We start from the raw sequence: 16,177 nt of genomic DNA on the forward strand, positions 1-16,177 counted from the left end.
AGCTTCATTTTTGCCATTCAGGTAATGAAAGTTGTTTTTCTCTGCAGAAAGATTGCCAAGACTGAAGGCTAGATTTTGTACACTCCCTCCCCAGGTAATCTTCTTTCCTCTGACAGTGCTCTCAGCTTCCTCAGAAGACTCTAAGCACAGCATCCATTACACTTCAGGCTTCGTCAGGATTAAGAAGAAACATTTCTTTTTAAGTCCCATTTAGACTGAACTGCAAAAAAATATTATTACAACAGTGTCTTCCTGTGGAACCATTTTTGTGCAATTCGATATCATTTTTTCACCAGGATTTTATTCAATAAAACTTCAATTTCCCAACAACTCATTTTAAACATCTTATCTAGTGCTTTTTGGTTGTATTTCTGTATATATATTTTAGATGGCTCCTTTCTGTAGAAGAAGGTATATGGTTATGGCAGGAAGATGCAGTGTAGTCACAACCAACAGACACTTAAAACAAAAACTTGAAAATATTAAACCGAGCCAAATGTGTTACAGGATACAGAAACAGGTGACACAGTTTGTACCAGTCTGCTTTCCACATACGAAGAATAATGAAATACTAATTGTTAAGTGAAGATTTTGGCTTTTATTCTGAATCAATAATCACTTCCTTAAAAAGTGAGTAGCCTAAAATACAGAGAGTACTAGTGACATGTTCTGTACCCACAGCCTCTGAAGAAGAAATTTTTACATTGCCTGATCTTTAACATCTTATTAACTGAAACATGCTTTCAGCAACAGCAATAAGATTTGCTCTCCACAGCTGAATAGGCATGTTCACCCAAGATCCTCCAAGAAAACACATAACACCTTCTCTGTGTACAATGGTGTATCTGTTATAAAACATTAATATGCGATTCATTATCACCATTCATTAATTTTCGCTGGACAGGAAGAGTCAGGTGGGTATCCTTTAATTTCATATTGTCTCCTTGGCTTAAACTCCACTTCTGAGCTTTGCTGGGTACATTTGCAGCAGGAATGTATTAAGTGGCTCTGATGGGTGAGGTTGGCTGAATATAGACCCCTGAAATGCCAAATGAAAACAAGACTCATGCAAATTCTCTTCACTGCAAGAAAACACGAGGATAAGTCTCTCCAAAATACTTGGGAAAAATCTTCAGCCTGCTGAGTTGCATGGAATTGGATGTCAAAGATGCAACACAGCCAAGAACTCATCCCTGAAACGCAATGTTTATTATAATTACACTAGTAAATAAGAATAACCTGTAATGGTTTCTAGCAATGTTAGCATGTTTCCACGCATGAGGAAAACCAGCAGCACAGAAATATCCTCCCTTTTCCTTCTTTTAGTCTCTCCCCAGTACTCATTTATGTGTTGTTTTGCTATAGAGATATATGCTTTGCATATATCTCTATGAAATAGAACACCCTCCCCTCATTTTGTTTTTATCAGTCACAGTGGGTGTCTGTAAGGGATGTTTGCAAACATATCATCCTTCTGCCCCATAGATTCTACCCATTTAAAAGGACATGCTGAAAACCTCTTTTCATCACACTGTACTTCCAGGGAGCTGCAGAGGACTGTGGGACTGTTATAGTTAATTCACAGCTCTGCTCACAGAGCAGGAAAAAATCCTTTCATTGGTAAACATCAGCATCTTCATTGATTACATAATTAGAAGTTACATTCAAAAATGCTAGAGGGTAATATATGCACAACAGGAGCACATTAGTTAATAAAATCTTTTCTCTACAGTTTTAAAATTTATGTCACCTTGATTTCTAACTTTTATATTCTTGAGCTCACTTAGTGACTGGTATAAGGTAACTCACTGTGAATCCATTTTTTTCATTCAGAATACTTTCTTAGCAATGAGAGATTGCCTTAGAAAATCTGATTGTTCATTTCTTTTTTAGTTAGTAGATAAATAGTAGAAGAAATGCAGCAATGGAATCTAATTTAAACAGAGCGTGAACTGCCTTATGATTGCAGCCGTTTATTTAAAAAAAAAATAAAACAGAACTCCTAATTCTGTTCAAAATTATTTCCTCATGGTAGGATGCACATAATTATACACTGTTTAAAAACACACTCTTCAAATAAATTCCTTTATATAAGACATGTTCCCATATGTAATTGTTCTTTTAAAATAAGCATGCGGCAAATTATTTCTTTCTCCTAGAGCTTTTTCCTTCTTCAAGTCACATCATATTCTAAGCAAATAAGGCAGGTTTTATCAGTCCTGTTTTCATTGTCTGACAGTGAGGTGAACTGTGCCCCAGAAGTGCCTGCTTCCCTCAAGCAGCTGCAAAGGGAGCCTGGGCTGGCCTGCTCCTGTATTGACATCCCTGCAACAGGCACACGTTTGGTTGGAGTAATCCCAACCATTCCACAAGGACACCTGCTGCAAGCACCTGCACCCCCGCGTGTCCCTGTAAAGGGCAGCTCCAATACAAGCTCTGACAACGTCGTGTCATTTGAAGATTTCTCATCCATCTAGGATGGCTTGCTGGGTCTCCATCGGCAGCGATTTCCAGGTGCTGCCAGACTCAATCATAGGGTACTAGAGATAAGATATTTCAAATTCCTCTTATATAAACGACAGATATTTGACATTTAAATCTGAGCTTACAACTTAGATGAAATGAAATATAAAGAAAAGAAAATGTGTCCCTAGATCTGCCCAGAAAATTGTTAAAAGGAATATTTCTATGAAAAAAGGGAATAATTGTTGACAAATGTTTTGCAGTTTTCTTCTTGTAATTTGACCACCTCTAAGCAACCCCAATTGGAATTAACATTAATTGAAAAAGCTGTGACAACTGCTACAGAATGGTATCCTGGGAAAACGTGTTGGAAAAGAGGTTTTACTTTCAGCTAATGGAGTTTCCCTGGTGTAACACAGGGCAGGATTCAGCTCAGAGTACCCTCAAACATGACTATTTACCTCTGAGTGTTAAGAACCTACATCAGGTGCTTTCACAACTTCAGTGATGGTGTCTAAGGTCTTAGCAATTAGAAAGGACATAGACTAATCCATCACTCTGAAGCCAGGCATTTGAACACTCTTATTTCTGTAATTTTTACACTTACAGGTATATTGCAAATATAGCTAACTTGGTATTTCTGTGTTTCAAGAGTGACATTGCATGCTGGACTTCTAGCTAGGACAAGACCAAACACTGGGCTACTGATTTAGCCTTTTTATTATCTTTCCAACCCTGGACTTTCTCAGATGTTTGAAAAGCATCTGAGATATTTCACATAACACTTGGAGTCTCTCTAAATCACAGCAAACCTTCTACATTGTCCTATGGGCTATGATGTTGTCCAGAGTCACCATACATTGTCTCTTGTCCTGAATCTTGCCCCCTTAATGCAACATCCCAGGCTTGCAAAGACATGCTGAAAAGACAGAGCTGTTGGTCTTTACTCCAGTGACTACACCTAGAAAGCTTCTGTGCAGTTTGCCTATGTTTCGGGAAGCATTAATGACCTCACTGTTCTCCTGCCCCTCTGTAAGATGGGAAAGGGCAGGTATACCTTTACGCCAAGTTCTGCCCTGACCAGCAGAAACCCAATTAACAAACACCCCTGAAGGTGTTCTTGTGAGTATTGAGCATGACTGTGCTGAAGGTCAGGCAGAGAAAGGACAAGAGTGGTGGGATAGTGTCTGTCCTTTTTTGCCTCTGATTAACAGCCTGTCCTCTGCCAGCTGTAGCAGTGGCATGGGAAGATGTGTTCCCTGCCTCATGCCCACGCTCAGCACCACCCCTTTGCTCATGGTGATACTGCCCTCAGTCTGCCTGGAGCTGCTCAGCTGCTCAGACTCCAGTTCCAGTTTGTCAAACTGGGCCCAGTTCAAACAGGAAGGCGGCACAGTTCAGTTCAGGATGCAAACGTCTTCATTACATATAACCATAGCCAGGTAAGGATGTATGGCTAAGGTTTCCATTAATCTGATTTATGACTTGATAATTTATTAAATTATAACTAAGATTTCTAAACTGCAAAGACTGAATTCAACACAAAAAAGAATAAACTTTAGGAGGCAACTGCTGTGGGTGAATCAGGTCAGAAAAAAGGTTCACTAACCTCTCTCATCAGCAGGCTCAGCCCAGCTCCCCCATGCATCAGGAACAATTTTCTTTCCAGCACACACCACTTCTGGTGCCAAAATGACAACCTATTTTTCTCTTGGCTTAAGAGCTTCTTCTGTACAGAGTGCCTGCCAGTGACCTAGAAACACAACTCTTCAGTCTACTACCCTCACCTTCTTTTTTTCCTGCTCAAATCCCTTATATAATTGTGCCATGCATCACACACATCAGTCTAGTACTTTTGGGATTAATAAAATTTTTAACCCAGTGGCATTGCATAACAAGTAAGAATCAAGAAATATAAATTCTTACTGCCAAAGGGTTATTTTAAAGAATGATTAATATCCACCTTACTCTTTTTAAATAGCCTTAACTGCATACTATAACCAAGAAACTTTTCTAGTTATATAACAAATCTCTAGCTGACACTAGATTTGATAAAAATACATGTGTATGTTCACTGAAAGATATATTAAAAAGTAGTCTCTTCCCCCTACATAATCAAACTCTTTCTTTCTTTCAAATTAAATCACACAAGATTCTTCCTGGGGTGGGTGTTTCATGTCAGACACAGAAATCCATTGTCTTCTCCTGATAGTGCCATTATTTCCAATGAAAAGCAATTATGAGGTTATTGAGTTTCTTCCATATTTCTCAAAATCACACCAAAAACTTTTTGATCAGTGACTTGCCATTTCCCAGCTCTTAGTAATGAACTTGAGTCATTTTGCAGTGTGGTGCATTTAATCCAGTGGGTTTATATTAAAACCTCAAAATCTGAATTGATACAATACAGCTGAGGTGAGGGAGGATGATTTTAGTAATGCACTAAGCAGTGAGTGTACCTCCTGGAGGCTTTGGGAGGGACGTGCCCCGGGAATTGGGTTACCAGACTGCTGATAGCTGAACCCACCTTATGCTCTTCTGCAAGCAGACAAAAGTGCCCTCGCACCGTGCCTGCTCACAGCCCCTGTGCGAGGCTCTCGGAGCCAGATGTATTGTGCCACAGCAGATGTCAGCAGCATATGGAAGAAGGAAGGAGAAAACGATAATCTAAAACCAGGAAGGGTGAGTGAACAGATTTGATGCTAAAGTGTCGAAACATGCCTGTTTCAGGGCTCTGTTCTGATATACCACTAATAAAAAAAAATGGGCTAAAAAAAGGTCCAGAGTATCAGCATTTAGACCTAGCATTCACTGGATTTGTTCATAGGATCTCACTTTGCCTCCCCTTCTGACAAAGCTCTGCACTGAATTTGATCCTTTCTGGGTGAGACTTGCCACTCTGCATGACTGCACTGTTTCTGCAGTGCTCCACCAGTCTGGCTCCCAAGTGCAGGGTGATAATGAAAGCAGTGTATTTTTCGTCTCAGTGAAATATCCTATCTCCCAAGCAATTAAATGTTGTTTATATTTCAAACGATGTGCAAGAGTTGAGATTGTCAGGCTTGATGTTACCTGAGTCTTGTGGAAGGCACATCCCTCATTCTACTGTAACTGCCATCTATTTGTTTAAATTTCCATTTTGTGCTCTCTTCAAGGGATAATACAGTGCCTGGCAAAGCCACAGCTTCTCAGTTTTTAAATTATATTTCTTAAAATGAAAAACTGTATGAATAACTTCCCTGTGCTCATAAAAAAACCCCACTATATTAAAAAGGGAGATAAATTCCAGGGTATTGTATTTAACTCTCAGATATTTATGTCTCCTTTGCTCAAAATATTTAAAAAACCAGATATTCAGTATAAAGAGATGCCTTTGTTAAGTCATAGAACTATTTAGCTACCCACAGCAAGTAAGACATATGTAGCATTTTAAAGGATCTTATTTGCAAGAAGTGATTTCTGAAGATGATACCATTAGGTATCAGATATGCTTGAATTAAGAAAACCATAATGTTTGAAATCCTGCTTTGAAACGCAAATGTCATAAGCACAGATTAAAATGTTTTGTTCCAATGCACCTGACAGAGCAGCATTCCACTTAAAAGGTTCAGCCTATCTCCAGTTGTGTCATGTTCTGGGCACCACACGACTTAACTGTGTATAACGCACCCAGGAAAACAGATGTCAGAGCATGCAAATTTGAACGTAAATATCTACCGACACATTCCACTGTGCAGTAATAACACATCTGATTTAACACTGAGGAATTAAAATCTCAAACACACACACAAGTGCTGCAATGAACCAGAAGCAAAAGTCACTTTTTTTCTAGTGTAATAGCAGAAGACACAATATTCTGCTGGTTTTGTCAAAACAAGAACTCAAGGTCTGTTTTCAAACGCTGTTTAAGGAGGTAAATAACATTTACACTTCATTGTAAAAGACCTTGGATTCCCAGAGTTCACATATGTGAATTTATTGAGGTATTTTCTCAAATAACACAGATAAGAAGGATTTCATGCTCTTCATGTTACTCATGTTGTTGGAATGCTGGAGCTCATTTCATTTTGATAATCGAGGCTCAGGCTTATGACATGAATGGTGCAGGAAAAAAATGTTCATACTGCCAACAAGGAGAGAGTTAAGAAGGACGTCATTTGCAGGAGTAATGAAGATTTTAATTAAAGAAAAAAGGCAAAAAGGAATGGGAGATACACATAAGCAAACACTGTTTGATACACACTGAATTACAAAGTGGTGAAAAGCTGCACTGGTCCATAGTTTGATGGATCTCCTTAATTTCTGCAAAAATTAGGTGTTCAAACCAAGTTTTTTGCATATGTGAAGGGATTCAGTGTAGTCTACAGGGAATGGAGAGTATATTACAAATCCTCATGTATATGAGGCCTCAAATGCAGTGGATTCCAGCCCCAGCCACCAGGCACTGAGGTTCCTTTGTTCTGTGAAGCTCCACACCAGTAGAGACTACCTGGATGAAGATTTACAATGAAATTCTGTTTCCAACTGGAACAAAAGTTCCTCAGTACTCTCTCAACCACAGTCACTGAAGTACCAGGTAAGTTCAGCACACCAGAGGAATAGGAACATGCTGACAATACTGGGGCAAGAGTTTCCAGCCAAGTCTATTACACAAAACCAATGATTTCTTAGTCTTATGCTGCAGTTTGCAGAAAGTGAAAAAGATATCTTGTCACCTCTGTCACAGACTCAGTAAATATCTAAACCACACTAGGGGAGTGGTGGATAAGTCTGCTTCATCTGCCCACCATAAGACTTCCATGCTGTCAGGAATTTCCAAGGTTATTTTGACAACAAAAGTTGCTTGGATTCTGACCAAGTTATCTATATCTGTGGTTGCAAAGCAGTATCTTGGGTTGAAATATGCTTAGTTATTTTGGCTTGCTTTTTAGCTAGTGCTGCTCCATGAACTTCTGGAGGCACTGCAGGAGCTGAAACCTGCATGTTGGGCACTTGCAGCTCTGTCTCATGAGCTGCCAACAGAGCTCAGGAGTCTTTTGAAATGGGCACCACAGCAAAGTCATGACTTTCCTTAAGAAAAGAACTGCAGAGCATCTGCTGAAGAAACAATTGTTCAAGTTAAGTCCTGACAAGTGTAGATATATTGTGATCCTTCTTTACTTTAGGATGAATTGTCCAGGCTTTTGCAGCAGTGCAAATATGGTGATGATACAGAGACCTGAGATTTTAACTCCAAGTTTTACATATCTATGTGAGTGTGTGTGTATATGTGTATGTCTATGTGTGTACATATATATATATATATACGTACACACGTAGACATACACATATACACACATATATATTATATAAATACATATATTTCTATATACACATACATACATACATACATATACATATATATATATTCTGCTACTTTAATCTGAAGTCCACATTTAAATTGTGAATGTATGATTACGGTTGGACTCAATCTTAGAGGTCTCTTCCAACCTTAGTGATTGTATCAGCATATTACATGAACTGCCTCTTGCCAGAGCTGAAGAATTTTCTTTAATCATTACTTTACTTCTTTTTTTAGGATGTCACAAAGATCTCATGTGGTGATTCCATGTTGCCCAAGGGAGCCAATAAAGTTCAATGCCACAATTTTACAGATACTGGCTATGATGCCATAGGGAAGGTAAAGTAGACCAGTGCAACTACTGAGGCCCGCTCTGCTTTCTTTACTACCTAAAGCAGGACACAGCTCATGCCCACTGAGAAGAAAGGGGTCATTTCTGCATTCTCCACCCTTACATATCAGTACGATCCAGGGCTGGTGTCTTTAATCTCACAACAATCACAGCAAGGCAATTGTTAATTAGCAGAACTTTTTAAATTGCAATATATTATTTTGCTGGATTTTAATGATTTTCAACCAATAAAAAAATAAACTTAACTTTTTTTTTTTTTTTTTTAAAGTGACGTACATTGCTGAAAGCTTATTTCTGGAGAAACATTTATGCACATAGTGTTGGTCTATATTGTGCTAAAGCATTTTTAAATTAAAGTTGAGCATATATGTCAAGCTCTGGTTAAATTTCCCTTAAGAGAACCAAAGATATAAATGCTTGGAGTGGATTTTAATTAAGTATGGAAACTTCCCAAAATGAAAAGAAAAATCCTTCTAGTCATCTTCAACATCTTGCAAAAACCCACATTCAGTTGCCCCAAGCAATGACTAGCCATATGGAAGAAATTTCCCAGACTATTGCATTTTCTGGTTTTGTTCAGGAAACCTCTAGGCCTTACTACTTAAAGAAAAACTTCCCTACAAAAGATTAACTCTTAAAATATTCAACTAAAACCAGATGGATCTAAAACTGGACTGGAAGCTAGGTATGAATTAAAATTTATTGTATTAGGGCCTCCTTTCTCCTGGTCTATCAACTCATCTGGGTTATTTCACCAATCTATCAAATAGGTTGATTAATTTTTTTATGGAGAAGTGCATCTGGTGGGCACAAGAGTCAGCCAAATTAGTAAGTGACTGAGGTAGTAGCAACAACTAACTGCAACTAGTGCAGTACTCAGAGAGACAGCAGGGTGCATCTCTGCTCCACGCTCCAAGGATGAAACACATTGCACTGTCCTTCTTCAGCTCCCCAAACATATTTCATAGTTAGAACAGAGACCAGTGTGATGACAGCTAGATAGTCTAAGCCTAATCTAGATAATTCTGAAATAGTGGCAAGAATCACAGCTTCTTGTGACCTGGCACACAGTTAAGCAATGTGCTTGGCCATCATGGGGGAAAGAATGCCAAACACAACTGCTAAACACTTGATGAAAATAAATACAACTCTAAGTGGTGTGCAGATTTGTTTGCTAGATATTTCTTTGAAATTTTGTTACCATTAATAACTTTATTTCTTTACTTCTTACTGCTTATGTTAGCTATTCAAATAAAATGAATCCTTGAAGTGCACCCTGGAAAAATATTAACTTAGTAAATGTACCTAGAAAAAAACAAACAACGAAGCAAACACATACCAAAACATGACACTCTTCTGCACAAGTAATTCTAACCCTAAAGAGGGACTGAAAGACTGGATGGTGTGTGTCATAAGTTGTGTCAGCTCCTGAGGGCAATTTGAATGCCAGAGACAGTTGAATGCATGTGTAGGAGTAACCTACATGTTGAGGATTAAAGTAATTTTAAGAATAAGACATTTCATGTGAAGAAGGATGCTTGCAACAGGTTGCCTTACTGTGAGAGTATTTCCAAGATATATTAGGCAGCAACTTAACAGATAAAAAGCCCACGTGTAGCATTCTGAAGGCTGTGTTTTCACTGTTAAAGCAAAGGTAGATAGACACGTGTCATGCATTTCCAGCAGGTGGGTGAGTATCATTGCCCTTGGCATAGAATTGGCGAAGAAAGCCATTTCAATGGAGGAAAGCTAACAGGGCAAGTAATGAAACACCTCAGAGAGGAGTTGGCTTCACTGCTCTGGCCTCTGCATGGCTCCTGCTTTTACAGAATAATAAACTGAGAAGTAGCCAATGCTGCTTACCTTTCAATTTTTCAGCCAGCAAAGCAGCTTCGTGTTCAGAATAATGCATTATTGCCGGAGGAGAAGGAGGGCGCAGTCTGTCTTCTTCCATTTTACGTCTGTGGCGTTCTTCTCTGGCCAGCATTCTTTGTTTGCATTCCCATTCATAAAAGTCATCTCTTGCCTGAGCAAAATCAACATGAAGGCGACCTGAATCCTTTTTGTCTGTGCTAGATCCTAATCTCATGCGGTAACCTGAAATCAACAAGTAGAACTAACTGTTGCAGGATTTATTTGCTTAGATTTCTCTTCCATTTTTTCCCCCACTTTCAAGTGCAGCCAGGTAAAAATGTAAATTAACAGATCCCCCCATATTTATGCAATATCTATCAATCACCATGTTTTCACAAGAAGATAAACATCCATCCACTCATTTTTCTTCAGCATTTCCTGCACCACCTATCACCATAGTAGATTAACTGAAAAGTCAACCCTAAGGTATAGGATGTACATTTCTGTTTAGGAATCTCTCAAAAGATGTCATTTTTCCACATGATGCTTCCAACTTTTAAAAGCATAGAAGTCAGATAAACAAAAACCAATTATTTAAAATAGATTTGGTTTAGTCTGAATGGGAAATCCTTCTTCCAATGATCCTGTTGAGATCATGTTCAGTCTACTGTTTTTCTCCACCCTGCCAAAGGAACTGGAAGTATGGGGAAAGGCTGAATTTTCTAAAAGCCATAACTACAAGTGAATGTGGAAATTGTGCTACATAAATTCCTGTGCTACAAAGTTATGTAGTTATGTTCCATAACTACAGTGATGCTAGATCTCAAATTCTGAGACTTTACAATTGCAACCACTATTTTCAAATTCCCCCACAAAAATAATCTAGCAGCAAATACAAATCACCTACAAATTAATTGAGTTCATCATTCTTTAAAGTAATTTCTAAAGTAGGGACAGATATATTAGGCATTTGCAAGACTCCTTTCAGAATAAATAATGAAACCTACTGTGCCTTATCTTTAAGGATATTCTGCATATTTGTAATTTGGTCAATGTACCGTATTGTAAAGTTAGCACACTGCAAAGGCTTAAAGTTAAGGGCTACACAGCAGTACAAAAGGGTCATGCTCTGAACTAAAACTCCTGACTACTGTCAGAGGTCAAAAAATCATGCCAAAGCTATAAGAGGAGCTTTTGTGGCCATAGTTGGGCACTTGTCTTTTTTCCACGTTTTATTTCTAAGGCACAAATATATACACAAAGCAGTTCATCTAACTTTTAAAATACAAACTCAGAGAAAGTATGAGAAAATACTATGAAGAAGGCTTCAAACAGAGCCTTCAAATGTGGGTAAAATTAATCAGTCTACACAGGATAGCTCTAATTTCTCGATGCCAACATGCAACAACCCATCAGAGATTTCTCAAATGACTGGATGCTGCAGAGATTAATTCTGTGCTGTGCTGGCACACAGGAAGCTCTTCAGAAACGCACACTACTGCAACCACTGCAAAATAACTCCAGGGAGAGGAAACTTCTATTCAAAATGTCAGGAAAAATGGTATTTGCTTCTTTTGGTTGGCAATCCAAGAGAACCTACCTTCCAGTCTTGTCGTTTGCCTGTGGTTTTAAGAGCTTTAGGACCTCACCACCACAGTTAAAACTCAGTTCTGAGCTCCCTCCAGGAATAGCAAAGCTGAGAATTGTGTAGTAGGTTAAGCACATCCTTGCAGAAATGTGTATCTAGGCAAACTCTGTTTTACTGCTGGAAACACATCCTGCTGTATGAACACAAGGGATTGTCTGTACTTCAGCACATGTGAGACAACAGCTTCAAAGACATTAAATATCCATATATGTAGTGATCCTTCAAATAAAAAGTAATCTGTGTGCCTTTTGATTTCACGTTTTCCTTTCAAACACCTTGTGGAGTTCAGCTAAGGAGTCTGCAGGTGAGGAAAAGATAAGACTTTCATTGTCCAGTAAGGAGTGCAAACCCAGATGAAAAACTTGACCTAAATGTTTCAGAGGTCCTTCAAAACCAAAAGGCATAAAAAAATTGCCCTACCAAGAAAGCGTTTTAGTAGGTTCCTACCAATGGAACCTATCAAATCTGGTCTCCAAGGTTCAGGAGCTTGGGGTGAAGTAAAACTGGATATTGTAGGAGTGGCAAAGGAGGGGACTGTTTATTATTTTAAATTCCTCTTCGCTTTGCTTTCTCTAGCTTAGAGAAGTAAACACCGTTCCTTCACCCCAAAAGCTTTTGGCAGCCACATACCTGTAACTCTAGTCCCAAAGGCATTGAAGGGAAGAGTTACAGATACACCCTATTCAGCGGGACATAACAGAAGAAGAGCATGGGTGACCTTTCAGAATGGGCTCTGAACTAATGAGGGTGTTTATTACATGGTTTTATCCACAGAGGTGGAGGCACAAAGGAGTCAGCCAAAAGGGGTCAGTGGTGCAGCTACCCTGATAACTGTGACAAATGTTAGCCCCCTGCTCCCTGCCAGTTTGGCGTGCCAGCTGCATTCCTCACACAGTGTTTGCTCTGTGCCAGAACAGCATTATCAGCAATGTAAAGGACATTGCCAAGGTGCCAGGTCTCATGAACCTAAAATTAAATCTCCCAGCTGGGCTGCACTTTCCAGGAGGACTCAATCTCTCTTCCTCTCCCCCTGCTTTTGCTTCCCTTGGGGGAAGCACAATAGTTATGGGCAGAGACAGAAATACAGCACTGCAGGAGGCAAAACTCTTGTGGACATCAAGGCCCCTCACATAAGCTGAAAAAAGAGCTAAAGAAAAGGATTATGCATCCATAAGTTTTGTGTGCACTGGCAAAGCTGAGTTGCATTAAGGTGGCCCTCATTTTTGAAGTTAATGGGAAAAATACCTGAATAGAGTAAATTGCAGTAACACTGTATAAATGGTTCCCTTTGGGAAACTAAGTTAACAGATTTTGGAAATTTACCATGAGTCACATCAAAAAAATGTGACGGCTTATTTAACTCTAAAGACTGAAGGTGGTCAGCAAGCCAGGTGATTTCCACCAGCACAGAAACTTAGAATAACCTAGCTAAGAAGGGACCTTGGATATCTCCTAGTCCAGAGCGGTGTTAGCTTCAAAGTCAGATCAGAATGGTCACAGTTTGGCATCTTTCCCTTACCAAAAAATGCCTTAAGGATGGCTTCTTGCATTTTCATACACTGTGTTTTGCAGACACTACAGTACCAATGACCTGGCCAGGGGAGAACAGACTCCGTGATGGCTTGATAATCAGAAAGACTGCATGCACAACTGGCGGGTTCTATTTTGTACATGAGATACTTAAGCACCCATCTGTGCTGGAAATTTTGAGCCTCAAGGCACCTGGGAGGCTCTTTTTTTTTTTTTTTCAATACCATGTCTCCTTATTGATGTTTGAGGGTGTTTGAATGTAGGAAACACCTGGCACTGCCTCCCCTTCATGCATGGGCAATGAATTTTTTTCCCCATCTCTTTACTCAGGGCTGCAGCTAGCATTAACTTTGTGCCTGACTTGCCATTTTTAATTTCAGGTTTGCACACAGTGGAAGAGGAAAAGACTTTGGGAACTTGCCAAGATCCTCACTTTAAATGAGCAGAAACAGGAAAAGTTAATGAAAGTGCTAAATAAAAATCAAACAGTATTTTCATGTCACAGGTCTAGTGCAAACTCCATGGCTTGACTTACCTTTGAGTGTTGCTATACTGGGGACCAGCCAATAGCTGAGGGCTAACTGGGGATCTAGATCAGAGTGTTAATGGTGATCAGAGAGAACTTAAAATTAAATAAGTAAATGGTACTCAAAGGAAACCCATAGGGTTAAATATCAGCACAGGAAAAATGCACACATGGGCTTTTGGGGTGTAAACAGGTCTGTCTCCAGACACCCGCTTGTGCCATATATTCAAGTCTGGGGGCTTCAATAAAATGAATTATCAGCCAAAAGAGTAAAGTACATACAGTTTCGAGAACAAGCTTTCTCATGGGCTGGTATGATGATTTTAGAAAGTCGTTTCCTTGTGAGATCAAAATATATCTTTAAAGGCTAAATGAAACCTATCCTTCCTCAAGTCAACATTTTTATCATAGTCTTCTACCTATTGTAGGAGAACATTTTTATCATAGTACCCATACCCATTTTTATCATAGTCTTCCAGTCTCCTTTTTCATACACATTTATTTGGGAGTACAAAGGAAAAAAAAAAACGGTGATTAAACTGCTTGATGTATTTTGTAATCACTTGCTCTATTCTGATGATAAGCATGGGATAAATGCAAAACTTGATGAGATTAGATGGGGTAGAAAGATAAAACTGATTAGGTAGACAAAATTATCATTATACCAGAAATATCAAAGGCATGACTTTCCCCTAATATAACACACATACTATGTTTGTACATCTCTTTTGTCTCTTACAGGGAAAGTAAAATGCCTTAAAAATATGCTTTGTTCCCACCATTTCAGAATATATTACGTTTGAGATTCAAATAAAGACTGGTAAACCCCTCCTTCCCCGATATTTCAGTACAAGGAAAACATGCCCCTGTCTAGTGCCAGACCTCCCTGGTAGTGGTGGGGGACAGTCAGTGCTTCGTGTTTCATCTGCAGAGCTCAGCAGCCTTGGTAAAAAAAAGTGGAACTTGCCTACAGAGTGCTCCTGCATTTCTTTCTCATCCCTGTCAATTCCACTGGTTCTTCCCCTTGTCTGTTTGGAGGCAATAGGTACAACACTTTGGAAGAATGAAGAGGTGTGGAGGAAAAAAACGGATGGGAAGGGAGGCTGCAGAGCAGACGTAAGAGGAGGCACAGACAGCAGCATGACTGTGATGGAAGGAAACAGAAGAATGAATGATGCACCAGTAACTTGGAATTAAATTTGCAGAAAATTCAGAATGAGGAATAATGAGGAAAGGAATCTTTCACCTCCATTTCTACTCATGTCCTGTCTTCTGAGTGAGCATTCTGGTGCATTATGAATGAGGACACACAGCAGCACAAAGAATTTCCCACTTCTATGATCCTTCAGGATTTAAGGCAAATAAAATTAAAATAAAAATTGGAGCTAAGCAAAGGGTGCAGCCGACTGCTGAGAAGCAGAAAACTGAGCTAGAGAAACACTGGTTCTGGCCCAGGGTGGCAGCCTGTATATTTTTGAGCTCTTCTTTGATCTCTTTTTTTGCCACTTTTTGTTTATTATAATACCAGTTCTTACTGAATCTGGTGTGGCCCTCTCCTGTTCTGTTACTAGGGTACCCTAAACAAAATGGTAAATGTGCTACTGCTTGTGATGTCTCTAGTCTACTGCAATGATCTACAGCATTTTGGAAGTAACATGAATAAACAAATGAATAAGAAGCATGGAAATCAGGAAGAGTGGGTGGGGGTGGAGGGGAGAAAAGAAATTAAGTGAAAATGAAAAAAAAAAAAAAAAAGACAAATCAAGAGTGGAATAAAGATTTGGAATAAACCACCTGAAATTATAGCAATATTTCAAATCTTTACATAGCCCTTGTAAAACTCATGATTTTCTGTAGTTCTTCGAATAGGTATTTAAAGCAAGCCGCCAAGTTAGGAAAAAAAAACCTCAAACAACATAAAAACCCAAAGGAAAACCTTTGTGAAACAAAGGATCTAAGTTTTTTCTTATGATATATTTCCAAAGCTGAAAGGCTTTCCTTCCTTCCTCTTTCTTTCTTTCTTTCTTTCTTTCTTTCTTTCTTTCTTTCTTTCTTTCTTTCTTTCTTTCTTTCTTTCTTTCTTTCTTTCTTTCTTTCTTTCTTTCTTTCTTTCTTTCTTTCTTTCTTTCTTTCTTTCTTCTTTCTTTCTTTCTTTCTTTCTTTCTTTCTTTCTTTCTTTCTTTCTTTCTTTCCTTCTTTCTTTCCTTCTTTCTTTCCTTCTTTCTTTCTTTCCTTCTTTCTTTCCTTCTTTCTTTCTTTCTTTTCTTTCTTTCTTTCTTTCTTTCTTTCTTTCTTTCTTTCTTTCTTTCTTTCTTTCTTTCTTTCTTTCTTTCTTTCTTTCTTTCTTTCTTTCTTTCTTTCTTTCTTTCTTTCTTTCTTTCTTTCTTTCTTTCTTTCTTTCTTTCTTTCTTTCTTTCTTTCTTTCTTTCTTTCCTTCTTTCTTTCCTTCTTTCTTTCCTTCTT

At 38.7% G+C, this 16,177-nt stretch overlaps 1 protein-coding gene across 19 annotated transcripts in view; it reads right to left on the reverse strand.

Moving 5' to 3' along the window:
• ENOX1 (ecto-NOX disulfide-thiol exchanger 1) overlaps positions 1–16,177 on the reverse strand; it is a 358,280-nt gene that overhangs the window by 81,632 nt on the left and 260,471 nt on the right. For all 19 annotated transcript variants that reach the window (XM_072928853.1, XM_072928835.1, XM_072928826.1 and 16 more), the window contains one exon: positions 10,020–10,253. In XM_072928853.1, the coding sequence (XP_072784954.1) occupies positions 10,020–10,253 (234 nt within the window). The remainder of the gene's footprint in view (positions 1–10,019; positions 10,254–16,177) is intronic.

The sequence above is a fragment of the Taeniopygia guttata genome, chromosome 1 (genome assembly GCF_048771995.1).
Source record: "Taeniopygia guttata chromosome 1, bTaeGut7.mat, whole genome shotgun sequence".
Taxonomy (NCBI): Eukaryota; Metazoa; Chordata; class Aves; order Passeriformes; family Estrildidae; genus Taeniopygia; species Taeniopygia guttata.